General features: G+C 58.1%; 1 protein-coding gene across 4 annotated transcripts; it reads right to left on the bottom strand.

Moving 5' to 3' along the window:
* Positions 1-25,431, bottom strand: LINGO3 (leucine rich repeat and Ig domain containing 3). Of its 4 annotated transcripts, none has more exons than XM_027717230.2 (2): positions 24,799-25,431; positions 1-1,864 (listed from the first exon to the last, which is right to left on the bottom strand). In XM_027717230.2, the coding sequence occupies exons 1-2, from the start codon at positions 24,806-24,808 to the stop codon at positions 15-17; spliced, it is 1,860 nt and encodes a 619-aa protein (XP_027573031.1). In that variant the 5' UTR covers positions 24,809-25,431; the 3' UTR covers positions 1-14. The 4 variants fall into 4 exon arrangements, with proteins under 4 accessions (XP_027573031.1, XP_027573033.1, XP_039241561.1 ...); XM_027717232.2 differs by lacking the exon at positions 24,799-25,431 and adding an exon at positions 23,810-23,986; XM_039385627.1 differs by lacking the exon at positions 24,799-25,431 and adding an exon at positions 22,124-23,739.
* Between the last annotated feature and the right edge of the window lie 1,447 nt (positions 25,432-26,878).

The following is a 26,878-nucleotide window of genomic DNA, read 5'->3' as shown; positions in this document are numbered from 1 at the left end:
CCTCCGGGAGAGCCTCAGATCATCTTCATGTTGAACTTCCTGGCCCCTCCCTGGCCCGTGGTGGTGGTGGGCCCGTCCACCTTGCGGAAGGAATACTCCACGGAGAAGTTGTTCTTGTGCTGCCCCCGGCCACGGCTCCACACGAAGAGCAGGAGGAAGCAGAAGAGCACCACGCCCAGGAAGGTGATGCAGCCCATGGCCGTGGAGACCAGGATGGTCTTGAGGTCCAAGGTAAACTTCAAGAAGACCTGGGTGTCGTTGTGGAAGGTGTCGTTGAAGTCGCTGAGGTACAGGGTGCGGTTGGCGCGGTGGGCGCCGTCGGCCGGGCGCCCCTTCACCGTCAGCGTGGCGAAGTAGGTGTCGTTGCCGCCGGCGTTGCTGGCGATGCAGATGTAGGTGCCGCTGTCCTGCACCTGGGCGAAGCGGATCTCCAGGGTGCCCCCGGGCAGCACCGTGGCCCTGCCCGTGCTGCGGGTGGTGATCATGCGGTGCTGGGGGGACACCCAGGCGATGGAGGGGTCGGGCTCCCCATCCGCCCGGCACAGGAAGGACACGGACTGGCCCTCCCGCGCCGTCACGTGCTGCAGCTTCCGATCCCGGATCTTGGGCTTCTGGCAGGTGAAGTACTCGAAGAGCACTGAGTCCGGGAAGTCCCGCAGGGCGTTGCCCTGGATCTCGGGCGGGGAGGAGCACATGGGCTGCTGCCCGTCGAAGTTGAGCGTCTTGCGCCGCTGCAGGACCCAGAGGAGGCGGCAGTCGCAGGCCAGGGGGTTCCTGTCCACCCGCAGCGTCTCCAGCGTGTTGACCGAGTGGAAGGTGCTCTCCTCCAGCGTGGACAGGAAGTTGCTGGAGAGGTTGAGCAGCCGGATCTGTCTCAGGCCGGAGAAAGCCTGCGGCTCCACGGACACCAGGAGGGCACCCACGATGTGGAGCTCCTGGAGCCGGATGAGGTCCTTAAAGGAGCCCTTCAGCACAGTGCTAATGGGGTTGTAGGACAGGTTGAGGTACCGCAGGTACACCAGGTTCCTCAAGGCGGCGGCGGGCACAGCCGTGATGTTGGTGTAGGTGATGGAGAGCGAGGTGAGGTTCAGTCCCTGGAAGCTGGTGGGGGAGACCTCTTCCAGCAGCGGCCAGTTGTCAATCTCCAGCTGCAGGAGGTTGTAGAGCTTCTTGAAGTTCTGGTCCTCCAGCGCAGAGATGCTGAGGTGGCGGAGCCGCAGCACCTCCAGGTTCTGGAGGTAGGAGAGCGACTCGGCCGAGATGGAGGTCAGGTTGCACTTCTCGATGGTCAGCTGCTCCAGGCCCAGCAGCCCCGAGAAGGCACGCTGGGAGATGTACACCAGGTCGTTGTCACCCACCTCCAGGCTCTTCAGGTTCCGCAGGTCCTGGAACATGTAGTCCAGCAGGATGACAAGCTTGTTCTCGCTGATGTCCAGGAGGGTGAGGTTGGTCAGCTTGGTGAAGACCCCGGGGGGAATGAGCTTGAGCTGGTTCCCCCGCAGCCGCAGGGTCTGCAGGTTGAACAGGTTGCTGAAGGCTCCGGGCTCCACATTGGAGATGATGTTCTCGCTGAAATCCAGCTCCTCCAGCAGCGGGTACGGGGACAGGTCCCCGGGGTTGAGGCAGCGGATGCGGTTCTTGTTGAGCTCCAGGATCCTGGTCTCGGTGGGGATGCCCTCGGGGATGGAGGTGAGGCGCTTGCGGTGGCACACCACGGATTTGAGGTGTGGGGCGCACTCACAGCGGGCGGGGCAGGATCCCACCCACGGGGGGCTCAGCAGGACCACGTGCAGGGCCAGGACTGGGAGCCAACATGTCATTGTGTGGAGCATCTCTAGGGGCTCACTACCATCCACCTGGGAGCCTGCCAGGGGAGACACGTGGAGTCAGTGCAGGCTAAGAGTCCTACGGTCCCAGGTCCCCCATGTGGTCCTCAAACCATGGCCCATGGGCTGATAAGGTCCCAGTTCCCCCAGGAAACCCTCCAGATCCTTTTCTCAGCACCCAGTGTGTGACTCGGTGATCATGCCCTGTGCAAACCTGGGGTAAATGAGTCTCACTGTGCACACCCTCTCAGGAGAACAGGGAAACGGAGGCAGGGGAGAGGTTTGCCAGAGGAGCCACAGCTGCAGACCCACAGCTCGGCCTCTGCCTCCGGCTCGCCCCGCTCTGTTCCCCTGATGGGGCACACACGGGCACAGGGGACTGTGAGCACCCCGGGGTGATGGGGGCACAGACCCTCGGGGCAGTGCAGGAGCAAAGAGCACCCCGGGACAGCACAGACCCCCCGGGCAGTGCAGGATCAAAGAGATGCCGGCAGAGGCCTTGCAAACTCGTGACACGGGTGGGATGCCCCATCCCCTCCTCTCATCCAGCGGCACAAATCCAAGCCCCCTCTCTCCCTCCTAAGCCCAGCACCAGCCACCTTCGGACGGGCCTTTTCGGAAGCCTCAAATCCCAGCCCCGGGCTCTGCGCGGTCCCGCAGGACCGGGGACGTTTGGTGTCGCACGTAGGGACTGGCCCTTGTCCCCACACCCCTTTCCCCCTCGGGGGGGATTAAGGCGGCCGCGGGCACAATCTTTGCGCCGAGGGATTAACGCCGCGGTGCCCCCGCTGCCCCCCTTTCCAGGGATTAGCACTTGGCCGCCGCTTTCCCTTTTCTTTGCTTCCCCTTTCCCACCCCGTGTCCCCTCCCGTGCCCCAAATCTGCCGGCCTGCCTGGAAAGGCATCTCCCAGTGCCGCAAACACCTCAGCCGCCTCTCCTTAACAAAACACGGCCATTAACCTAATTAAGTGGCAGAGCTGCTCGGTCGGGGCACCGTGGGGTGTTTTTGGGCCTGGCAAGGGAACGTTGGGGTACCTCCAGCCACCCCCATAGAGGTGCAGTGAGTGGGGCATTGACTCCCCCCCAGTATGGGGGGCTTTGTCCCATCACTCCCACAGCACTGGGACAAACTGGTGTGCAGCCCCCCAGGGCAGCCAGGCTGGGTTCAGCCCTTCAGGGAGGCCCAAGCTGTGGCTCTGGGGAGCACTAGACCAAGCCCAAGCCTCCCTCACATGCTCCCTTCTGTCCCTCTGGGCACATCAGGGCCCCCAAATGTGTCCATCACTCAGCAGGACGTGGGGAGGATGTGACATCTGTGGCTGCTCAAGGCCATCGTGGTGTGGCTGCATGTTCAAATCCATCTTGGTGCCTCTGCATGTCCTCATTGCCCAAAAGCATTGCCCAAGGCACTTGGGAACAGCCTTGGGGAGCTGAGGAGGATTATTGATCCTCTCTGTGCTCACAGAGGAAGTATGCAATCTCCATGGATGATTTCCTGCCCTGATCCCATTACCCAAGCAGAGCAATTTCTGGCAACAAACCCATTCCCTGGTGCAATTTTGGAACCCGGGAGATTATCTTCTATGGACATGGGGGGCTGAGGGACAAGTGGTGGCCTTGGCAGTGCTGGGGTAACAGTTGGACTCGAGGATCTCGGAGGGATCTCCCACCCTCAGCGATTCTATTCTATCATTCTATGACTCTTTTTTTTTGGTGCACGTCTTAATTTTGCCACACTTCCCTTTTTCTTCCAACGAACTCAAACCAACAGAGAAGTGTCACCGTTTCACACAACCACAGGGAGGGGATTTAACAGCACTGGCTTCCCTTGCTGGGGACAGTAGGGTGGGACTGGAGACCCCCCTGCTGCCCCTGCCCCTCCTTCCCCTCTCCCCAGCACTGCTCAGATTCACTCCTTGCACTCAACCCCCCCATCCAACTGGGGGACCCCAAATGTCCCCTGGGGATGTGGCTGGAGCTGCTTGGCAACCTCTGCCTTCCAGTGCCAGAAGCCACTTTGTGCTGGTTGGTGGCCCCAGGAACCTGAGCTGGCTCTGGGTCCTCCTGGTTCTCAAGGCTCTGCTCCTGCTGTGTCACGGACGGGCGGGATGTGACCGAGCACGGCCGGCAAACCCACAAGGAAAAACCTCCCCAGTTTACTGGGACACTTCTTTGTTCTATTGAAATAAATAAAGGTGCCCAGGTGCCTCTGCCAGGCTGAGGGTCTCCCCCACTGTGCCCCCCATCACTCCCTGCCAGGGGCTGGGGGTTTCTGCCCTTCCCCTCCCTGCCCGAGGCAGCCGAGCACAGCCCAGCTCTGCCCCGTGTTCATTATGAATGAGCCCCGGGTAACCCGACTCCACTTTTGGTTACTACTGCGGCCACCCGAGCCTCTAAGCAAAGGTATGGAGCTGCTGGAGTTGTTTTCCCGGCAGATGGGCAGCGGGAGCCGCAGCCCCGGGCTCACCTTCCTGCTCCGCAGCCACCCTGGCAACCCCTGTCCCATGTTTGGTCCAGGCACCCCCACTGCAGGGGCAGGAATCCTGGCTGCTGGAGTTATCTGCCCTCTGTTTGGGTGGTTTTACCTGTTCCTGCTGGGTTGGATGGACAGTCACCGCCTGGTTATCCATAAAACAGTGGGAACTCTAACTTGTGCCGACAGCTGTGGAGCTGGGCGATGGCTCTCGCAGTTTTACCTGGGAGGAGGACGACTCCAGCCCAGGAGGAGGAACATTTGTTGTTGCTGTTGCTGGCTGCCCTGGCACCCGTGGGTGCTCTGGTGGAGCTGGGCACAGCCCCAACACCCTCAGCAAACGCCACAGAGGGGATTAACAGGTACTGGGTGAGCCCCTCCTGGCAAATCCAGGGCCATACGAGCTCAGGAGTCAAGGTTGGCTCTGGCTCTGCAGGTCCCTGCCAGCCCAGGACACCCTGCAGGAGCTGCCCCAGCTGCAGAGACCCCCAGTCCCCTGCAGTGACCCCTGGGCCCCCGGTCCAAGCCGGGTTGTTTATTAATAGCTCGTTACTGCGATAGTCCCGGGCTCGCCTGCTCCCGGGGGGGCCAGGCCAATTAAGCCTCCAGTGCAAGGCCTAGATAGAGGCTCTTCTCCTCATTTAATTTGTTTTTAAAAATAACACACGCCTGCTGCACGCAGGGCTGGGGCACAGAGCCAGCAGAGCCTGGGGCTGAGGGGCTGTGATGGCAGGAACCAGAGCAGAGACACTTCGGCGACTTGTGAGCCCCTGGAAGAGCCCGTCCCTCCCTCCCTGCCTCCTTCCCCACCAGGATGTGTGGCCACCGAGCCCATTCTGTCCCAGCAGCATGGAGGAACTGGTTCTTGGATGATCACACAATCATGGAATGGTTTGGGTTGGTAAGTGCCATTCTGTGGGAACTGACTCCCATCCCACCCCACCCCTGGAAGTGTCCAAGGCCAGGCTGGACAGGGCTTGGAGCACCCTGGGACAGGGGAAGGTGTCCCTGCCCGTGGCAGGGGGTGGAGCTGGATGGGCTTTAAGGTCCCTTCCAACCTTATTCTGATTATTCTGGGATTCCATGATTCCTGCAGGTGGGATTTTGCTCCTCTCCCCACCTGTTCCCAGAGCAGAGGAGGCAGCACAGTCCCTTCCACCTCCTTCAGACTGCTCCTGCTCTGCTAGCACGTGCTCAGCACCATCAGCTCCTCCAAGAGCAGCTGTTCCCCCGCTGCCATTTCTCCCTTTTTCTGAACAAAGGCCACAAAATCAGCCCAGGGTGACATTTCCAGGTTCCCCTGCTCGGACATCTCCTGAGCACAAACACCTCAGGCAAAGCAATGCCTTGTTTTATGCTTCCAGCAGGATGCAAATGGTCCTGCTGAGACCTTCTCCTTCCCAAATCCCACCAGTGTTGCTCCAGGCCTGGGGTACCCCCTTCCTGGGGTGGGGGCAGGCAGAGGCACCCCGGGGAGGTTCTGGGCTCAGTTTATGGGATGCTGCTGCATCTTTCCAGGCATGGGGACCCCGGGGAGGATGGAGATGCCTAAGTAGGGAGGGAGAAAATGGGGCAGCAAGTGCTCAAAAGCCCAACGGGGGGGATGATCCCAGCCCTGACACACAGGTGCCAGTGCCAACGACTCATGCCAGTGCCAGCATGTCCCAAATTTGGCACGAGACAGGAAAAGGCTCCTACAAACACCAACAGCAGCCAAGTGCTGCTGGAAACACCCTGGGCACTGCCGGCAGCCAGCCCTGTCCCTGTGCCACCCTCGCTCCCTGGCTGCTGTCCCCAGCCCACACCCGGCTCCCAGCCAGGGGAGCCAGTGCCAACCCTGGCCTGGCTGTGCCAGCCCCCTCACAGACACTGCCAGCCCCGGGGAGGGGGTTTGGGCTGGGCCTGGGGGGGATGGAGCATCCAGAAATCCCTGTGGAAGCAGCTCAGTGCTTCCCCAGCTCATTTACAGCTGCCAGGACTGGGGGAGAGTTCTGAACTCACCCTCAGCATGAGATCCCTCTGCTCCCCAACCCCAGGGTGTGACCTAAATGAGACCCAGATTATCAGGAGTAGGAGTAGGAGTAGGAATAGGAATAGGAATAGGATTAGGAGTAGGACCAGGGCTGCACCAAGTGGGCTCGATGGCTTGTCTGGGACTTCGACCTCCTGGAGCTGCTGGCAGGGGCTTGGGGCAGAGGATGGGCCCCCTGATGCCAGGCACTGCCAGAGGTGGGTGCCAGGCTGAACCCTGGCCCCAGGCCCTGCACAGGGCTCAGGGCAGCCAGAGCTCCTTGAGACTGGACGAGGAGTTCCCAGGGCTGTGCCAAAGTCTGTCCAGACATTTGCTGGCTCTGGGCTTTGCAGAGCACCCCATCCAAGCCTAAGGTGCCCATCCAAGCCAAAAGGTGCCCATCCAAACCAAGCTGGAGCCCAAGCTTTGCCTGTACTCAGGTTTCTTCCCAGCCCATGAGTAGGGATGGGGAGGCCGAGCCCCTGTGAACTGTCCCCAGTGCTGTGCCAAAGCCTGTCCAGACGTCTGCTCCTCCCTCCCTGCCAGGAAACCTCGAGCCCTCAATGACACCTTGCAACAGCCAGCAGAAACACAGCCCCCCATGTGGTTTTGGGGCTGAACAGGCAGAAACACGGGGTCCCCAGGGAGTCTGCTTCGTCCTCAGCTCTTGGTGGTGACGCTACTGATGTTGACCTGTGGCACCACGGGCTGATGGGGATCCCTGGGGGGACTTTTTGGTCTTTTTTAGACCTGACAGAGCAGTTTTATGCCCAAACGTGAAGTCAGGGATCCAAACCATGCCTTTCCAGCCACTGCTGCAGCTCATGGCAGAGACACTGCAATGAGGACCAGAGGTGACCTGTGCCACCCCTAAAACCAAATCTGTGGCTCCTGCAGCTTTATTTCATTTCATTCTTTATTTTTACCTCAAGTCTGCAGAACCAGTGGATTTGTGGCCACACTGAGCTTGGAAAAAACCAGAAAAGACGTGGGGGGATGGAGAGGATGGAGGTGACGGGGAGGAACTGAAGGGGCATCCCCAGGATCTTCCCTGGCTCCTGAGGTGACACCAGCAGGCTCCTCCCTCCGTGTCGGGCAGCAGAAACATCCCAGCTCATTCTGGGACGTGGAGGAGATTAAATCAGCGCTGAGACATAAACAAAAGGCAGGGAACTCTGAGGGTCAAAGCAGGCCAGGGATGTGCCCACGCCAGGCTCTGGTGATCAGGCAATTAGCAAACCAAGCATGAGAATAATGCAGCTGAAAGAGGGAGAGGAGGAGAGAGCTGGGGGTAAGAAGGAAGAAAATCAATCACCAGCCCTAATGGAGAATTATCCAGTAGAGAGTTATTCCTAATCCCATCAGAGGCTGGCTGGGAAACAAATTCTCTGGGCTCTGCCGCTCTCGGCGCTGTTTTTTCTGGGTCAGTCCCTTTGCCAGCAGAGCCGGGCTGGGCAGGCAGGAGGGCAGAGCTGGGGGAACAGAGGGACAGCTGAGGGGCTGGGTGGGCACTGGGGCAACCTCAGGGGTTGGGGGGCACCCAGCAGGGCCCCTGTGGTCCCCCATCCAGCAGGATCCCTGTGGTGGGTCCCCCCACTCTGCAGGACCTGCAAGTGGCCTGAGGGTCCTCAGGGCATCAGGTGGCCAAGTGACTGTCCCCAACAGCCATGTCAGAGCCCAGCAGTGGGGCTGGGACCACGGTCACCCTCGTGTCCCTCTCGAGGCTGTTCAAACAGCAACAGATTTTCCTGACAATGTGCAGAAATGGGGAGAGAAAGCGTGAAAGGAGCCGTGTGTGCAGGAGACAGGCTCTGCTGGGTCACTGCAGAGCGTCCCCAGGCGTGCCTTAAGGGCTTGAGAACATGAAAAGCTTCTCCAGAAGGGAGTTATTTTGGTGGCTGGCAGCTGCTGCATCTCCTGCAGCTCCTCCTGCTCAGCAGCCCCAGGTCTTGGGGCCAGAGCAGTGGCTGTGCCAGCTCCCAGCTCGGCAGGATTTACCTTCCCAGCCCGCAAACTCCATAGCTGGTGCCTTCAGGGAGCCATCCTCCCACCCCAGGATCCCACCCCGAGTCCACAGGACACTCCACTCTCCACTTCCCTCCCCCGTGGAAACTCCCAGCCCTCGCAAAACACCGCGGACACCCAGGGCCGAGGATTCCCTAATGAGCTGAGACACCAGGGAGACGACTCCAAAGAAGCCACTGCTTATTTTTAGAGACAACCTTATGATTCCTGAGCACGTGGCCCAGGCAATACTGTGCAGGCAGCCACAGATTGGCCACAATCTGCTTTTCTTCTTGATAGACATCATGTCTGAATCTCTATCTCCACAAGATGCTCCCAGGAGAGAAGACATTTAGATACGACCACAACGTACAACATTTCTGAAAGGTCACTGCATGTACCAGGCACGAGGTGCAGAAGCCACTCATCAGCACCAGGGGCTTTGGGGAGCTGTTTAATATTCCAGGAGCATCTTTATTTCTCTACCAAGGTGAATAACTCCTCTAAAAGGAGGGAAGGGGGAGCAGGACAAATGGGTGCTGGACTTATTTCCACTCAAGCAGTTGGATTGAACCACCAGTCAGACCTGGATCTGCTACTGGGAAATGGTGGCTGAGACTGAACCTGACCTGGATCTCAACAGGTTCAGCACTTGCTGGACCACACAGGAGCAAAGGCTGAGCTCGACTCCCCCTCTCCACCTGCAGCCCAAACACTTTGCTGCCACTGAGCTGCTCCACATCAGAAATGCTGGAGAGGAACCTGTCCCCACATGGACACCAGGGATTATTTTTGCGAGGATTCCCAGCCAAGTCCCTTCTGCACAGTGAGAACTTCTGATTTGCAGAAGCCCATTAATATCATGGGCAGGATGAGGAGGGTCTGGAAGGCAAATGTGGGCTGACAGCCCAGACCCCCAGGACCACCCCAGTCTGCCACGAGCACCAGTTCTGGCCACAGCCCCCAGGATGTCCTTGTCCCTGAGCACCCACCCAGCAACAAGCTTATATCCCACGTCTGGGAGGCCTCCACTGTAAAACCACCTTCCTCCTCTCCCACCCAAGGGCAGGATACAGCCCAGGGACTCTGGGCTTTGTAAGGGCCCCACCTGAGCCAACAGGTCCCCACCTGAACCAACAGGTCCCCATCTGAGCCAACAGGTCCCCATCCGAGCCAAAAGATGCCCGTCCAAACTTAGCTGGAGCCCAAGGTTTGCCCACATTCAGGTTTCTTCCCAGCCCATGAGTAGGGATGGGGAGCCTGAGCCCCTGGGAACTGTCCTCCTGCCATCTCAGTTTTAGAGCCCACACCACAATGCTGCTGAGAGATTTACAGTACATGAGCCCCCCCCCAGCCCTGGCAGCACAGATGGGACAGTCGGGCACAGACACATCCCAGCTACAAGCAGAACATCTTGGAAAACAGGGTCACGCTCCTGCCAAGGGCTCCTGCCCCCACAGAGACACAAATAAAGACCATTAAATGAGAGAGGGGAATTTGCTCCTTGCCCTGCAGCTGCCTCCCCCTCCTGCTTCCTGCTTTCCCAGCTCATCACTCACCAAAACACAGCCTGGGAGCAGCACCCTGGGAGCAAAACCTCGGTGCAGGAGAGCACTGAATCCAACGTGGATGGAGTGATGTGGAAAGGGATGGAGGGAACATATCGGAGCCTGGTCAACCAGGACATCCCCAGGCAGAGCACAGGCTGTGCTGGGGACACCCCACAACGTCCCTAAATGCACATCACCCAGAGGGGCTCTGGAGCAGTGGGGAGAAGGTGCCACCTCGTCTCATGGAGGGACCCTGTGCCTTTTCTGCTCCCAGCCAGGCAGCTCCATAATAAATGAAGTGCTGGAGCAGGATGATTAATGGTGGGAACAGCAAAGCATACGCTGTAATTAGCCACCTTTCAGGAGGCTGATGGATGACGCTGCTCGGGGGCGTGCGGAGCGCTCGGAAGGCGCACGTGCAGCCACCCCCAGCCCAGCCCCGGCCCAGCCCCATCCCAGTCTGCCCAGCAGCGCCCAGCAGAGCCCTCCAATGCTGCTGGATGATGACTCCATGGCACTGAGTGCCAGCTGCCTCCCACGGGCTTTGCCCCAGCGAACGCCCTCGTTTGTGTGCCCGGCTGGCCGTGCCAGCCCTCGTTAGCTCGGGTCGTTTGTTAAGTTCAGCTTCTGAGCCCCTCGTGGGGCTGGCACATAAATCATGCCATGATCACTGTCACTTGCTGCCAGGGCTGGACCTTTGGTGGCAAAATCTCCTCCTAATCCCTCACCTGAACTGCGGCGGCACCTCCGTGTGCCAGGCACTGCTCTGAGACTCTGAGGCTCACGGACAAAACAACAGCCATTTCCAGGTTTGGGCCTCAGGAAGGACCCTGTTCCTGAGGGCTCAGCCCCATGGGGTGCCATCACCCACGGCAGGGAGTGCAGGGGTGCCTGGCATGGCAGAGAGCCCAGCTTTCCTCTGGAGCAGGAGCCTGGAGTCCCCGGGGCTGCTGCCTCCACACCTTGCGAGGGTGATCCATCATTCCAGAGGCTTTAATTCGACTGGACTTGTGGGCAGATGGACAGACTGACAGGCCAGACTGACAGGCAGCTGCCTGCTCTGAGGACAGCAGGGAGAGGCAGCTGTGGGTGGAAAACAACGCGGTCCTGGCAGGACTGCTCAGCTCTCCACGGGAAAAGCGGCTCGGAGCTCTGCAGGCAAAGCTCTGCGGGGGCAGGGGGCGAGGGGGGCACAGGAGGAGCCCCAAACTCTGCTTGGAGTGAATCCCAGGCAAGAGGAGTGTGGAGTGACAGCCCTCCCTCCACCTCCCAGCTCTGCTCGGCACCAGTGCTGGGCTGGCTGCGTTTTTTAAGCCCTGTCTCCAGCTGCTGCATTGGAGATTTTATTGCCATCCCAATTACGATCCTGGAAGCAGCGAAAGCAAAATGCCATTACAGGGTGAGATAATGCCTGACATCCCAATCCATCCCCATCCTGCCTGTGCAAACCCCCCTGGAATAACCCCCGAGACGGGAAGGGGATGGGGGAGTCATCCCAGTGTTCCCTGAGCCCTGCAGAGCACAGATCCCTCCTGGACTCGCTGCTCAGATTTCGGGGGGGAGGAGGGGCAGTGGAGCCCCGGGGTCCCAGCTGTGCCTCCCCCACACCTCCCCCAGGCTGCAGACAACAGGGAGTGGTGACATTTGGAGCGAGACACGCTGGCGTCAGTGCCCAGATCCACAGCTCTGGGGGATCAGCTGGGCTGGGGGACCAGGAGAGCAGCTCCTTTCCCACGTGCAGCCCCAGGAGGTTCCCGAAAAGTCAGAATTCTCTGTGGTGGGAGGGGAGGGGGATGGCAGGGCTGGATGATTTAACTCCCTGTCTAGCACCTTGCCAGCAGAGCCAGGGCAAAGCCTCCAGAGCCCCAGGGTGGAGCCAGTGGACTCCCAAATCCCATGAAACCCACCCAAATCCCAAATCCCGAATCACTGCTCCTCAAACTGATGCTGCACACGCACCCTGGCACGGCCAAGGCTGGGAACTCCACTGAGGCCAAGGCTGGGCCCCTGCTGTGCCAAAGGCTGGGGTCCCAACTGAGGCCAAGGCTGGAGACCCTGCTGTGTCTGAGTCTGGGGTCCTCCCTTTGGCCAAGGCTGGAGACCCACTGCTGCCTGCCAGTGTAGGGATTTCTAATATGGGAAAACAGCAAGAAATGGACACACACTGCTGGGATGGAAGCCATGGGAAAAGTAAGGAGAAGCAGTTCCCTAGGGCAGAAAGAGGAACTTGAACAAAGGATGAAAGGAATTAATGTTGCCAGTAGGTAAAAATGTTATAATATTGTAGCTAGAAGCAAGGACTCACGGCCTGAATGAACAATTGCAGCCTATTGTGTAAAAGGTATAAAAAGCTTACTGAAATAATTAATGTCTTTGCTTTCACCATCATGCGAAGTCCGTGCCCTTAACTGCCACGTGCCACCAACCTCGGGGCAAGTACCAGAGCTCAACACCCCTGAGCTTCACATCACAGCCCCGCTTGAGTTATTTCTTGCTTGTTTTGGGGGCACCAGGCTGGAGTTTTCCTGCATGGGACAAACCTCTGGCTCGGCGGTGCCGAGAGCTCCCACTGCAAAGGACAGTGGGGACAAAGAGGGGGTAATGCCACCAAGCAGGGATGGCCACGAGCTAGAAATGAGCTGGATTTCAGGTGTCCCAACCCCATGGGGTGTCAGGGCAGGGGTGATGCTGATCCCCCAACCCCCCAGCCCCGGGCAGCGCTCACTGTTCCGCAGGTCCGGGGCCGCACCGACATCGGGGGCTGCTGAGACATCGGAGAGCAGGGGGGGTTACATGGCAAAGGGTCCCACACAGCCAGCCTTGGCTCCTCTGGACAGAACAGCACAAGGAGATGACTGTGAATCACCTTTCCACAGCATCCAGCACAGAAATCCCAAATAAATCCCCTCAAAGCCCAAGGATGTGGACACGGACATCTCCCAGAGAGGGGAAGCATCCTTAGTGCTGCTCCAGCCTGATGGGTGATCTGCAGCTTGCCTGGGTATCTATCTATCTATCTATCTATCTATCTATCATCTATCTATCTATCTATCTATCTATCTATCTATCTATCTATCTATCTATCTATCTATCTATCTATCCATCTATCTAATCTATCTATCTATCTATCTATCTATCTATCTATCCATCTATCTATCTATCTATCTATCTATCTATCTATCTATCTATCTATCTATCTATCTATCTATCTAAATATAACATTATGTATCACTTTGTACCCTGAAGGATCCTCCTGGAACCAGGAGAGAGTTCGAGCCCAGCACTGCCATGGACAGCTCTGGCTGGATCCAAGGGAAGACACAGCAAATGCTCTTTGGGAATCATGTGTGGGGACTTCAGGAGGAGATGGCACCCACCAGCTCCTCAGGAGTCCTCTCATTTAGGGGGATTCAACCCAAATTTGGAAGCAGAAGTACCACTGGCCAGACCCCCCCCTCCCGTGTCCACTCCCTGGGCACTTTGTGGGGTCGACAGATGCTCCCAACACTTCTGCAGCAGATGCTGAAGACCAACCTACAGGCAAATGGTTTGCTACAGTTTTACTAAAGCATTTTGAGCTCTGTGGATCAAGTTTAACTTGCCTGTTACAAAGAAAGAAGGAATTTAAGGAGCTTCTTCTGGAGGGAAATCCAGCTCCTCCTGGTTAACAACCCACAAATATCCCAGACTCAGCCACACCCACCCAGAGGTGCTGCTGCTCTGGCTCAGCAGCTGCTCTGGCCCCTCAAGACCCCACTCAAGGTCCCCACTTGTCTCTGCCCCTGCTCTGTCTCTGCCCCAGGGGCAGCAGCAGCAGCCAGGGAAGATAATTCCTGCTGAGAGAGGCTTGGGAGCCTGAGCCAAAGGAGCTTTCCAAGGTAGGGATTTGCTGGGAATGGTGGAGGAATGAGGAGCCGGCTCTGCAGGGCAGCCAGACCTGGGGGCACAGGGCTCACACCCCCTTAGGGGCATCCCTGGAGCCAAGAGCTGTTCCCAGAAGGATGAGTGCTCCCCATCCCCATGTGCTCCAGCACCATCCATGTGCTGCTCTTGGGTGGGTGAAACCTCACTTTTGGGGTTCCTGGAGAACTGAGAGTGCACAGCACTCTGGAAAAGCTAAAATTCCTCCAGGAAAGCATCACTGCCCCAAAGCCAAAGTCAGAGGGATCCCTCCAAAACCCACCAGCTCAGTCTCAGCTGAGCAGACACCACATGGAGGGTTCCACTTCCCTGCCACTCCCAAGCCGGGGGTCCTGCACAGCCCCCAGGGGTGGGAGGCAGCAGGACTTCAGCCAGGGAGTGGCAATCCCAGCTCATTACCTGCTCCAGAAAACCTTCCTCTTGTCCACACTGCCTGCGTGACCCAGACTCCTCCCTGGGAGGGCAAACACCCATTCCCAGTTCCCAGAGGGTCCCAGTGTCACTGGGACACGCCGAGCCCTGTCTGGCAGTCAGCGGCAGGGATGCAAACACACATTCCACGTGGGATGCACAGAACTCCAGCAGGGATTCACCCACCAAAGGGGCAGCACTAACCCCCTCATTAACAACCAAAATCTCCTGCCCAGGACGTGCTGGAGTCTGCAGGTGGAACCAGGGGATGCAGCAACCTCTCCAGGCTGGAGGCCATGGCAGGAGGCAGGACTGGGACAACAGGGACAGGGAGTTCTCCAGGGCTGGCAGAAGGATGGGAAAAGCCCAAGATCACAGGCAGGATCACTTCTCCTCAGCACAGGGGGCTGATGCACACACGGGTAGGAGGAACTCACACCCAACACCTAAAACATCAGGAGTGACCCAAACCAAGCCCTGCTGTGGAGAAACAACCCAGGAACAGCCTGGCCTGCCCTCAGCACCTCTGGGGGAGCTTTGTGGCACCACCACCAACTACAGTGGGGGACTAAAATCCTGTAGGTACTTACATCCCATGTGAATTAAAATCCTGAGTGAACTAACATCCCCTGTGAACTAACATTCCATGTGAACTAAAATCCTGTGTGAACTAAAATCCTGTGTGTACTGACATCCTGTGTGTACTGATATCCCCAAGGATTTTGCCTCGAGGGGATCCAGAGGGATCCCAGCTCCACAGGGACGATGCACAGAGATCTGTTGGGGATACCTGGCACTGGCAGCTGCTGTGGGGCTGCTCCAGTGCCTGAGCAGTGTGACAGTTGGGAAGGAAATGGGTTTGTTTCCCACTGCAGTGCCATGGTGGGACCTCCCACGCTCTGGTGTTCCAAGGGGGATGCAGGAGGCACCACGGGCGATGCTCGGAGCCATCACCACTCAGGGCTTCAATACAGTCCCAACACAGCAGCTCAGCTGCTGCTCCTGGTTGCCAGGCTCCAGCTCTGGGGATGGATAAAGCAAAATTTAAACCAAATTCCGGCAAGCTGGACCTACCCATGTGTTTACTGCAAACCTGCTGAGGGCAAATTGCTGTAAAGCCAAACGTGCCCAGCTCCCAGCACTGCCCGGCCCCTCCTGCCCTCCCTGCAGGCAGCCAGGCATGGAGAGGCTTTGCTTCCAGACCTGTCTGAGCATTGGGAATGCTGGAATTTAAGCTCACTTTAGAGACCACCTGGGCTTGGCTTGTTACGTGAGCCCGTCATTCCCAGCCCTGGGAACAATCAGGGGCTCAGCTGATGGTCTTGGCATTTGTTTTTGGCAGCTCCCGTGTCACTTAGCAACCTCTGTTTCATGTTACCTCTGGGGTTTTTGTCTGCAAATACACTTTAATCCCTGTGAAAGGGGACCCACCAGCACGTGGGTGAAGTGGCTCAAACCTCCTCCAGTCCCACCCCCGACACCAGCACAGCTCCCTGGCTCTGCCCGTGTTTGTCCCACCAGGGCAGCTGCCACTGTCTGGCCCCTGTGCCTTGTATTTTAAGGAATATATTCTTAAAGTCTGTATTCTAACTCCTTCCTAGGCTGCTCAGTGGAGGAGCCAGGGGATGAGTCTCCTCCCCCCTGGGAACCACATGGGACCACCATGGAGGAGAGAGCAAGTTCCCAGGGAAAGTTCTGTGTGCGGGAGACTCTTGAAGAAGAAATTCAGCAGCAAAGCCAAAAGCCAAACAGGCCCAGGTGTGCTGGAAATCAGCAGAGAACTTGTACCCCCAGAGGACCAAACCAGGATGGCTGAGTCAAGCTCTTCTAAGGCAGGAGCATTCCTTGGGATGAGCACATCAACTCTTCCAGGCAAGGCAGCAAATCTGCAGAGAGCTGCAGGAAGGGTCCTGGGGGTCCTGGTTGGTGGCAAGATGGATATGAGTCACCAGTGTGTCCTGGGACCAGGGACAGGACCCAGGGAAGGGCTGGAGCTGTGCCAGGGGGGTTGGGATGGATCTCAGGGAAAGGTTCTTCCCCCACAGGGTGCTGGGGCACTGCCCAGGCTCCCCAGGGCAGTGGGCACGGCCCCAAGGCTGCCAGAGCTCCAGGAGGGTTTGGACAACGCTCTGAGGGACAGGGTGGGATGGTTGGGGTGTCCTGGGCAGGGCCAGGGGTTGGACTGGATGATCCTTGTGGGTCCCTTCCAGCTCAGGACATTCCAGGAGTCCCTCAACACCCCTGATGGTGCCCAGGATCCAGCCAGCATTGCACTGCCCTGGCATCCAGGAGCAGGGAGCAGTAAAGCCAGAGACTTTTGCTCATTAATGTAATTAATGTCAGACTTCCCAGCCAGCCAAGCTTCCATTTGACCTTTAGTTACTGGAATATGAACAATAAAAGTGACACGTTATCACCGAGGAGTTGTCAGGGGCTGCTCATCTGAAATCCCTGGTGAGATCCTCTCCCAGTAACAGGCCCCCAAAAGAGAAAAATGTGGAAAACAAGCACGGAAGGAGGAAAAATTCAGCTCCACCTGCTCCCAGAAGCACAGCAGGGACAGGGCATCTCCCAGATTCTGGAGGGGCACAGCCAGAAAGAATCCCAGGGAGAGAAATGGAGAGAGAAATAAGGCAGAGCTGTTAAAAGGTGGAACAAAGGGGAAAATAACTGTTTCTGAAGAGCCTTGGGAAAGAGGGAAGTCACTGGGATGGAGGCAGCTGTGCCAGGCTCCAGTGGCACATGATGGAGCCAGCATGGACAGGATCCCAGTCCAGCATGGAGCGATCCCTGACAGGGATGGCCCTGCCTGGGATGATCCAAAACTCACAGGGCAGCAACAGCCTGACCCAGAGGGAACCTCAGGGCATGGAAAAAACCCTGGCAGCCTTGGTGGGAGGTGTGTGGTGAGGGATGAGCCTGACCCATCAGATCACAACTCTGTCTGTCACTGCAACATCAAACAACCCGGGCCTGGCTTTCCAGAGGTTGCCAGATGGTGGTGCAGGGCTGAGCAAGGCAGGGCAAGAGGCAGCCCAGAGGGATTTGTCGGGAATTGCTTCGCCACAAGGCTGGTGCTTGATGCAAAAAACACCCCCCGAAGGTAAGAAAGGCAACTGCTCCCTGAACTGGGGATGGAAAAGGTCCACGCTCCACAGTAACTCCTGGAGTGACACCCCGGGCACGGCGGGCAGGGCTGTCCAGCACCACCTGCTGTGGTTCCTCGGGAGCACCCAAAGGTTCCAGCTCCACGTCAGCCCCGGGCACGAGGACTGAGGAAGGATTATTCCCCCCCTCCATTAGTCACACTTAGTTAATATTCCTGCTTATTGAAAAAGGTCACAATTTCGATCTCATTTATGTCACTCCACCTTCCCTTTGCAATTGCAGGGTCCTGCTAGTTTTCCATCCCTAATTAGTGTTTAATTATGTGATCCCTGCTCCATCCCAGCACCAGACAGAGGTCCTGGCCACATGGCCTCCCCTGGGTCTCCAGCGAGGAGATGCCCCATGGAAAGCTGACCCAAGAACAGCCTTTTTCCCCTGGCAGCACGAAGGGAACCAGATGGACTTTCCTTCCAATTTAAATGGAAAAATACAAAAATAGCTCATTCTGTCAATATTGAAGGGTTGGTGTCCAGCTGTCCCAAGCACCGGGAAGGTCACACTGGGTGACCCTCTGGAAAAAGAGGCCAGGAGCACCAACCAACTTCGTGGTTTGCTGCACCATGTTGGAATCAGCAGCCAGGACACAGCTCTGGGCATTGAGCTCAACACCTCCCACTGCCCCTGAGGGGAATCAAACCCCCTCACTGATGTGAGGTGTTACACCACGGGGATGTGGCTGATGGAGTTTGGATGCTCAGCCAGAGCCTCTTTAGTTCCCCTGCTCTGCAAACCTCTGCTGCTGCTGACCTGTGAGGGGCACCACGAGGATTGTGCTCATGAGGCCTTTTGAAGATGGAAAGGGCCTTCCCAAGCCTGCCTGAATCCTGCCCAATCCATCCATGGTCCATCCCCAGGGCCAGCACAGCCTGACCACTCTGTGTCCCAGCCCAGGCTCCTGGTGCCACAGGGCCAGATGAGGTGGTCCCACCATGTGCAGCCCATCAAGGCCTCCTCAATTATTTCAGTCTACAAATGAACCCTCTCATCCACCTGGACTGAAACAGCAGCCAAATTGAGTAGGAAAAGCAAGCAGGGCCTTGGGGGGATTTTTCTGGAGATGCCAAGGCTGGGAGATGAGCTGGAGCTCAGGTGCACCCCCTGCCCTGCTCCAGGTCCACGTTATCACTGCTCCTTCCTTCCTGTCCCTGCTGTGGGAAACAGCCACAACGTCCCCACGCTCCCAGCTCTGAAGCCAGCAGGTTCCTCAGCCCCAGGCAGGAACAGGACCATCCTCACCTCCTAGGCTTATCCCAGGTCCCCCATGACCCTCCCTGAGCCTTCTGGGAACATCGGGGTCCCTGCGACCTGGCAGGTGCTCAAATGCACCCAGGGCAGCAAAAGGGACAGAGGGACAGGGGCAGAGGGACAATATTTGGTTTAAATTTTTCCTCTATTCCCTTCCCATTAAATATTTTCTCTCCTCCTTTCCAAGAACCTCCTTTATTTCTCCCCATCTCCCTCTAGCAACAATCTCTTGGAGAAACAATGAATTTTTAATAGGAGGGGGCGGTGGGAAGAGGCAGACCCTGAGGCAAAGAGAGAAAGCATTGATCTGTTAAATAACCCACATCATCACCAAAGCACATTTTAGGGAGAGGGAACCATGTGAGGGGCCACACAGCCTTGGGCAGGGTCACGGACCCCCCATCAGGATGATGCCACACAAGTTCCAGGCAGGGTGGATCCTGCTCAGAGGAGCTTTCCCAGCCACTCCACACACACACTTGGGTCTGGGTGTGCAAGACCCCGAAGAGGCCATTGCACGGGGGGGGGAAACCCTCCAGCTCTCCAGCTGTGGGTTGTCCCTCTGCAGCACCTTCCCCAGGAGGGTGGGGAGGCCCTGGCACAGGTTACCCAGAGCAGCTGTGGCTGCCCCATCCCTGGAAGTGTCCAAGGCCAGGTTGGACGGGGCTTGGAGCAACCTGGGCTGGTGGAAGGTGTCCCTGCCCATGGCAGGGGGTGAGATGGGATGGGCTTTAAGGTCCCATTGTGGGATTCTGTGATCCCAAAACTGACCTGTACCCATCTGCTGGTCCCTGCATCTCACTCAAAGCCTCCCCAGGCTCTGCAGGGCCAGGGAGCTGAGGATGCCCAGCTCCCCTCCAGCAGTGCCTGGCCCTGTCCCCCCATCACAGGCTGAGCCTAAATATAGTCCTTGGTTCTCTTTCCTTGTAGTGCTCTGAGTGAAAGTCCTTTCCCATGAACTCACTGTTGCTTAATAAAGCACAAACCCTCAGAGACCTTGATGCTGGGCTGTGTCACTTTAATTGTCAGTGACACTTGTTCCTCTCCACTCCAGTCTGTGACTGCTGCTATTTTGGTTGGCACATCAGGAGCTGAACGAGGTCTGTGCCAGTGAGGCTGGGACAGCTCTAAAAACCAACCCCACATGATGGATAGGGCTGCAAATTGCAGCCAAGCTCGTGCTGGTGGCATGAAAAATGCAGGGGGATGAAGGCAGAGAAGAGCTGGGCTGAGCCAGAAGGTGCAGGAAGGAGGAGGGCACGTGCTGGGATGGCTTTGCTGCTCGGGGAGATGGAGGGATGCTGCCCCTGCTCCCAGCCTGGCACCCGGGATCCTGGCCATGGGGTGCCTGTCGGGATGCCAAGGCACTGTGATAGCCTGGGGAGCACAGCCCAGACCTTTCATGGCAGGTTTTGCTTTCCAGCTCATCTCCAGGGAAGCTGTTCCTCGCGGTCTGCCCAAATTATCCACCCAAGTCCCAGCTATTCGACCACGCTGGGATGACTTTACTCCTGCCCTGTTTTCCATGAAGAAGAGGGAAGGGCAGCCCCTGCCAGGGACCAGGGAGGGCTCCCCACTCGGACAAGTGCCACTTCCCTGCCTTGCCACCCACACCAGTCCTGGCCCCACGTCCTGCCCACCCTGCAGACCTGGAGCACCCCCAGGTTCCAGTACAACCCCAAAGCACCACGAGCTCAGGCAAAGGGATCCAGAGGAGAAACCAGCACAGGCCATTGCCAGTGGCCCAGCAAGGCTGTGGTCCAGCCTCACTCCCACATCCCCTGAGCCAAACCTTGTGGAAGGATCTGCTTCAAGGTAAACCCTATGAAAACTTCCCCAACAGCCTCCCAGAAAAGTCCATGGATAACACCCGAAGCCAATCCCTCTCCCTCCCACGGCCAGAGCCAGCACAGCTCTCGCAGCATTTCCGAGCACTCTCATGGGTTTTATTGCTTCATCTCCTCTCAAACCTCTGCTCTGAACATTCCTGCCCTCCCCTGTTCATTTTGGTGCTTTCCCAGGACTCCCAGAGTGGCCCTTTGGGCTCTGGTGGCAGCACCTTCTGCCCCTCTCTGCTGCAGTTCTGCCCACAGACCAGAGAGATGATCCGTGATGCTCCTTCCACCCTGCTCGGACAATTCCATCCTGGATTTACAGCCACAGACACTCCCAGGCAGCAGGACCTGGGCTGTCTGAGAGAATGTGTCAACCTACAAAGCCAGGCCTCCAGACTAAGCCATGTACAGGCAGGGAAACCAAGGCACGGGATGCACGTTGAGGGGTTTTGCAGCCTCGTGGTGAGTCTGTGTGTCTGGGGACAAGCTCAGGCACGGCCTCACTTGGCTCCTGCTTCCCTTCACTCTGAAATGTGGGATTTGGGACTCGGGGAGATGTTGCTGGTGACAGGCATCCCACCTGGGCTGCCCACGGTGCAGCGAGCCGGCGGCGCGGGAATTGCCGCTGCCCACGCAAAACGCTCCCGGCCACGTGCTCCACATTCCCAACGGTATTTCCAGGGCTACGGCAACAGCTCACTCCCATCCTGGGGATGGGAACGCAGCAGCCACACTGCTCACATCTCGTGGAGCAGCCCAACTCCTCCTGCCTTATGGCAGCTCCACTTCCCCGTGCTGCCGAGCAGAGAGGGACCACCTGCTCCCGGTGGGAAACGGGAGTGAGCTGACAACCAGAAACTGGGGGGTTGAAAAATCAATGAATTTAAAGACTTGAAACAGTTTTAAAGAATTTAAAAAATTTAAAATCCATTAAACGTGGATTTGAAGACTTGAAAGGCCGAGCACATTCGCAGACAGCGCCTTGTCCGTCTGTGCCATCGGGCTTTGAGGGCAGGGTTTAATTGGGGGCTGTGCTGCTGCTGGAGGGAAGTGCAGTGATTAGGTTTGGGCCTTGGAGGGAGGAATGAGTTATCTGGTGCTGCAGGATTAGCACAGCTAATAAAAGCAGACATTCCTGAGCTCTAAACACTATAAAATAGGAAAAAAGCCCCTGGCCCTGCTATCTTCGGTGAGGGATCATCCCCTGGGAAAGGCTGAGCCTGGCAGCAGTGGGAGATGGGGCAGGATCTGCCCTGGCTCTGCCACCGCAGCGAGTCCCTGGCACAGCCACGTCCCATCCCAGGCACCAACACCAAGGGGGGTGAAACATGAAACAACCACCCCGTTTCTCTGGTCTTCTTGCTCCTTCCTCCCAACAGGGCAGGATAAAAGCAAAATGTACTGATTTTTAAGCCAACTCTGTCCAGAAGCTGCTTTTCCTCCTGCTTCCCTACACTGGAGGGAACAGGTTTGCTCCCAGCTCTTGGAATGCTTCTCTGGCTGCTTTATAGGCTGGACATTGTGTTTGAGAGCATCTTCCCCCAAGCTCAGCTCCCAAACCAAGGGCTTTGGGGAAGGCCCTAGACATCCAAGTGGGATTTCTGCAACCTCTGAAAACCACGAGAAATCTTGGGGTGACTAGAAATCCCTTCTCAAAGCTGCTCTGGCCACAACTCACCCGGCACTGCCAGTCCTCCAGCAGCAAGAGGCAGCAGCTCCGCTCCCTTTCCTCCACCTCAGCCACAGGACTGCCAATGATAACTACATCGACTCAAATTAAAGCAGATCAATCCCAGGCTGCCAAACTGGCTGCTCCCCAACTCATCTGGAATTATTTTCCCGTTTAAAGGACATGCCCCACGTTTCCTGCCATGTCCCTGGAGTGCCAGGACCTTCTCCTGTCTCCATCCTGCAGCACAAGGGGTGAGGAAGCAGCAGCAAAGGGCAGAGGTTTGGGATGCAAAGCCTCAAGGTCCCCCCCTTTACCAAAGGGTTGTCAAAGGGTTCACCACCTACATTTTTAAGGTCAGCAACAGAATCTGTCCCTGGCTTTAAGGACACACACGATTGTGTCACACTGAGCTGCTGTTCTGGGAGCCGCTGGGCAACTCTGCTCTTGTCGGGCTTTTTGGCTTGAATTCCTGGTGTTTTGATTGAGAGGTTTGTAGGAACTTTCCCTCTCTGCACGAGGCTTTTCCCATGGTGTCACCCCATGGGGCTGGACCTGGGTTTTGGGGTGCTCTGCTCCAGGCAGGACGGTCTCTGTCCCACAGGGCGAGAGCAGCACCACACTGGCAGTCGAGACCAGCCACGACACTAAACAGCAACTGGGAGCTCCGAGAGGCCCAGGCTGATCTTCCTCAGGCCACCAAGCATCTCCAATCCCAGCCAATTCCCAGGGTCCACCCGCTCCGGCTCCGATGCTCTTTCCTCTGAAGGGGTTTGTGCTCTGGGTGCTGCCAGGCTGCAGATCCCGGCACTGATCCGCTCTCCAGCTGTCTGACAACCACTCTGCCTGCTCCTCTCATCGTTCTCCCCTCCTGGTTGCTCTTTTCTCCTCTCCAAACCCTCATCTCAGGGTAAGGCTGGGAATGAACCTGAGCAGCTGCTGCTCCCCTGCAGTCGCTGCCTGCGCGAACGCCACGGGATTTGGAGCACCTTTTGTCAGGTTTTAGCTCAAATCCGCTTTGCAAGTGGATTAAGGAACTGGCACAAAAGTACTCTGGCTGTGGAGTGGGAAGAGGCAAGGCTGCTATTCCAGCACGGCAATAGGAGCCAGGGATGCTGCGCTTGCTGCCTGCTCCATTTCCCCGAGAAACATAGCCCGGTAACATCCGCGGTTAAACCAGCCCTGGGATTTCTGACAGGAGAATCCGCCTAGCCCTAAAATCCAGGATGCGGAGGGAAGGGGCAGGCAGGGCCCCGGGGTGGCGAGGAGGACCTGCAGCATCCGAGGGGGGGAAACAGGAGCCAGAGGAGATGGGAAAACCCTCCCCGACGCCTGGCGATGCTCAGACCCGCTCGGCTGTGGCAGGAAAGGGGCTGCGAGCGGCGGCCCCGGCGCTGCCGGGCGGGGGGGCTGCGGGTACCGGACCCCCGGGAGCGCAGGGCAGGTGCGGGCTGGACCCCCCCGCGCCGCAGCGAGACCACCGAGACCCCGGTACGACCCTGCGCGGGGGCACAGCCCGGGGCTGCGGAGGGGCCTGGCGGGTGGGCACAGCGGGCATCCCCCCGGAGCCGCTCCGGAGGCGCCGGGGGCAGGCGGAGGAGGGCGAGCAGAAGGTGGGTGGGTGACCCCCGTCACCCACGTGTGCGGCCCGGCCACGACCCCCCTCCCCTCCCGTCCCCGGGACCCCGCACTCACCGCTCGGGGGCCGCTCCGGGGCTGCCCATGGCGCGGCGGCGGCGCGGGCAGAGCCGCAGCCCCGGGGGCGGCGGCGGCGGCTCCGGACGGACCCCGGCCCGGCCCCGGCCCGTCCCCGGGGGCGGCGCGGCGGCGCCTCTCGAACCGCGTCCGCCCGTGCGCTGGAGCCGCCCCCCCGCGCCCCCCGCCCGGGGGAGGGGACGGGGCCGGGGGAGATGCGGGATCGGGCGCGGAGCCCGCGGAGAAACGCAGGGAAGGGCTCCGGGCTCCGCTTCCCGCTTTGCCGCGCTCAAAGGGGAAGGGTCCCCCCCGGACAGACGGGGGTCCCCAAGCCCCGCAGTGCCCTGGGTGGGCCCCCCGGCCCCGTGTCGGCGCGCTCGGGTACCCCCGTGCCACCCTGCGTGGGGCACCCGGCACCGCGCCAGCATCCCTGGGTCTCCCCCGGCCCCTCTCTCTGGGCTCTCCCAGCCCCATTCCAGTACCCCCGGGTACCCCCACACCGCCCTGCCTGGGCTCCCATGCCGGACCAGCACCCACAGGTACCCTCTGCCACCCTGCCTGGGCTTCCCCCAGCCCGTGCCAGCACCCCCAGGTACCCCCACACTGCCCTGCCCGGGCTCCCCCAGCCCCACTCCAGCCCCCCTGGATACCCCCGCTCTGCCCCAGCCCCGCGGCAGCCCGTCTGCATCCCCCCTGCCCTGTGCCCCCCCGGGACAGGGTCCAGGTGCCACCTCACCCCGAGCTCCCCTCGCTGCTCTCCCTGTGGAGGTGGTTATGGACCAACACAGCCATTTCCCCCACTCCAACTGGGAAACTGGGGCATTTGGGGCACGAACAGCCCCGGGAACAATCACAGCCCCCAGCCCAACCATGGCTCCTGCATTTGTGCCCCCGCAGTGGGCTCCAGTGCCAGGGAGATGCCAGGCTCACGGGACCATAACCTGGAGCCCCCCAGCAGTACCCACAGCCCACCTGGAGACAGCACTCACCATGGCCCATCCCTCCTCGGAGCTCTCCTCCTGATTTGGTGAATTAGGCTTTGAGGATGAGAGGGGCCGATTCCCTCCTTGGGGCTGATTTCTTTCCAGGGTGGAATTGTTGCTCCTCTCCACTTGTCCCTGCTTGGTCCTTAGTGTTGCTGGTCCCTGGGCTGCTGGAGTGGAGTGTCCTGTGCCCTTGCTGTGCTGTGTGACAGAACCACCTGAGCCATTCAGTGACATTTGCTGCATCTGACAGCGGGTTTTGGCAGCGTCTCCTCCAGTTTACGGAAAACTGAGGGAAGGCTCAGGGGGAAGGAGCGGGGCACAGCCCTGAACCCCACGTTGGTGGGCTCTCCTATGAGATGTTCTCCTCTGAATCAGCTCCATTCATGCAGGGTGTTGTCAGGAGAAATGTGAAGCTCTTCCAGCTTACAGGTTCCACTCCCAACTCCCATCCTTTGCTGCAGCCCAGCTCTTCTGCTCCTGGAGGTTTCTGGTGCCTCCTGCTGCTCGTTTGCTCCGGGATGTGGATTTATAATTTCATTGCAGGCACAAGCACCCCAGGCTTTCCCCTTTGAGGTTCATCCCCATCCTCAGCCCTGGATCTGCAGTTAAAACCAGGAGATTTACAGGGCTGTGAAGGAATTTCATTGCTTTTTTAAACAATATCAACTTATCTGCTTAATAGAAGATGAAAAATCCAAGCGTGAAAAACGCGATTGGTTTATTTGGAGATGTGTTTTTAAGAGGCCGGTGTGGGGGGAGGGTGTGCTGGAGAAATCCACCTCTCATTTCCATTCCCCAAGATGAAAAGGTGATTCTGGCTAATTTGAACACAGTCATTAAGCTGCTGTATCAAAAGCACAGAGTCAATTAAGCATGTCCCCCCCACCTCGCTCCACGGGCCTGCCTTGTTATTAATCAAGGGATGGGGGGAATTGCCTGGATCCCGTTGCTGGGAGCCAAGTGCTGATCTCATTTGGCCTGATGGAAGATGCTTCCCTGCCTGGTGGCCAGGGTTAGGGTGGATCTGGGGGAAGCAGAGCACTGACAATGCACAGGGGGAGCTGGGGGAGCCCAGGCTGGATGGGACCACCTTGTCCTTGTCCCCTCCCCAAATATCTCACCAGAAAACCAAGTTATTTCTGTCTCACTGTGCCTCCTTTGTACCATTACTTTACTCTGTGGGGAAATCAAGGCACAGATGAGTGATTTGATCAGAATACGGGAAAAGGCAGGTTGTGATTAAAGCCTGTGATGTAGGTTTTGACTCAGCCCTGCTCCAGGTGCTGCCCCATTGCTGCCTCCTGCCATCAGCTCTGATGCCCCTTTAGCATCACTTTGGGCTTTAACAAGAGAGCAGGACAAAGATGTGGTGGAAAGGCATCAGGGGTGAGGCTACAACCCCACTCTGCATGTTGGAGAAGCCCAAAGGGCCGTGGCCCTTGGTCACACTCTCCAGTTAAGTCAAATTGGCTTCAATCTGAGCATTAATCCAAAGGGACCTCACGCCAGGGGACAGGGGACAGGCTGGGCAGGGGGTCCCTGTTCTCTGTGCACTCTGGGCTGTGGCATTTGGGTGCTGAGACAGGATCTGCTCCCCTCCTTAGGTGCCCTGGGCTCTACCCTCACCTGTCCCCCCTGTCCCAAGAGCCTGACCCTGTGCAAAGTTCCCTCCAAGGTGAGGATGAGGATCCATGAACCACATTGCTCCAAACTCGGCCCCTTGCTGAGCATCGGGACGGGGATGGAGCGGGGCCACCCGGGGGACAGCTGGGAACAGAGGAGAACATAAATGCCATGGAATCCTGGAAACCTGGAATCATCAAGGTTGGAAGAGACCTTCAGGATCATCCAGTCCAACCATGCTCTGAGCTTGGGGGGACACACAGAGGTGGCAGGACCCTGAGGCTCTCGGGGCCGGTGTTTCAGGAAGGGGCCCTGCCTTTGGAGATGCTGTTCCATGTGAGCCAGTGCTGGGAGTGTCTTGACAAGTTTTACTGCTTTCTGGGGCATTTTCACACAGACTCAGCAAAATGATTGGGGGAAAAAAAAAAAAAAGAAGTGTGAGAGAAATAAAAAAGTCGCA

The sequence above is a fragment of the Pipra filicauda genome, unplaced genomic scaffold, assembly GCF_003945595.2.
Source record: "Pipra filicauda isolate LSUMZ 115617 unplaced genomic scaffold, ASM394559v2 scaffold423_size595307_pilon, whole genome shotgun sequence".
NCBI lineage: Eukaryota > Metazoa > Chordata > Aves > Passeriformes > Pipridae > Pipra > Pipra filicauda.
Note: the sequence above shows the minus strand (reverse complement) of the source record. Positions and strands in the feature narration are given on the sequence as shown.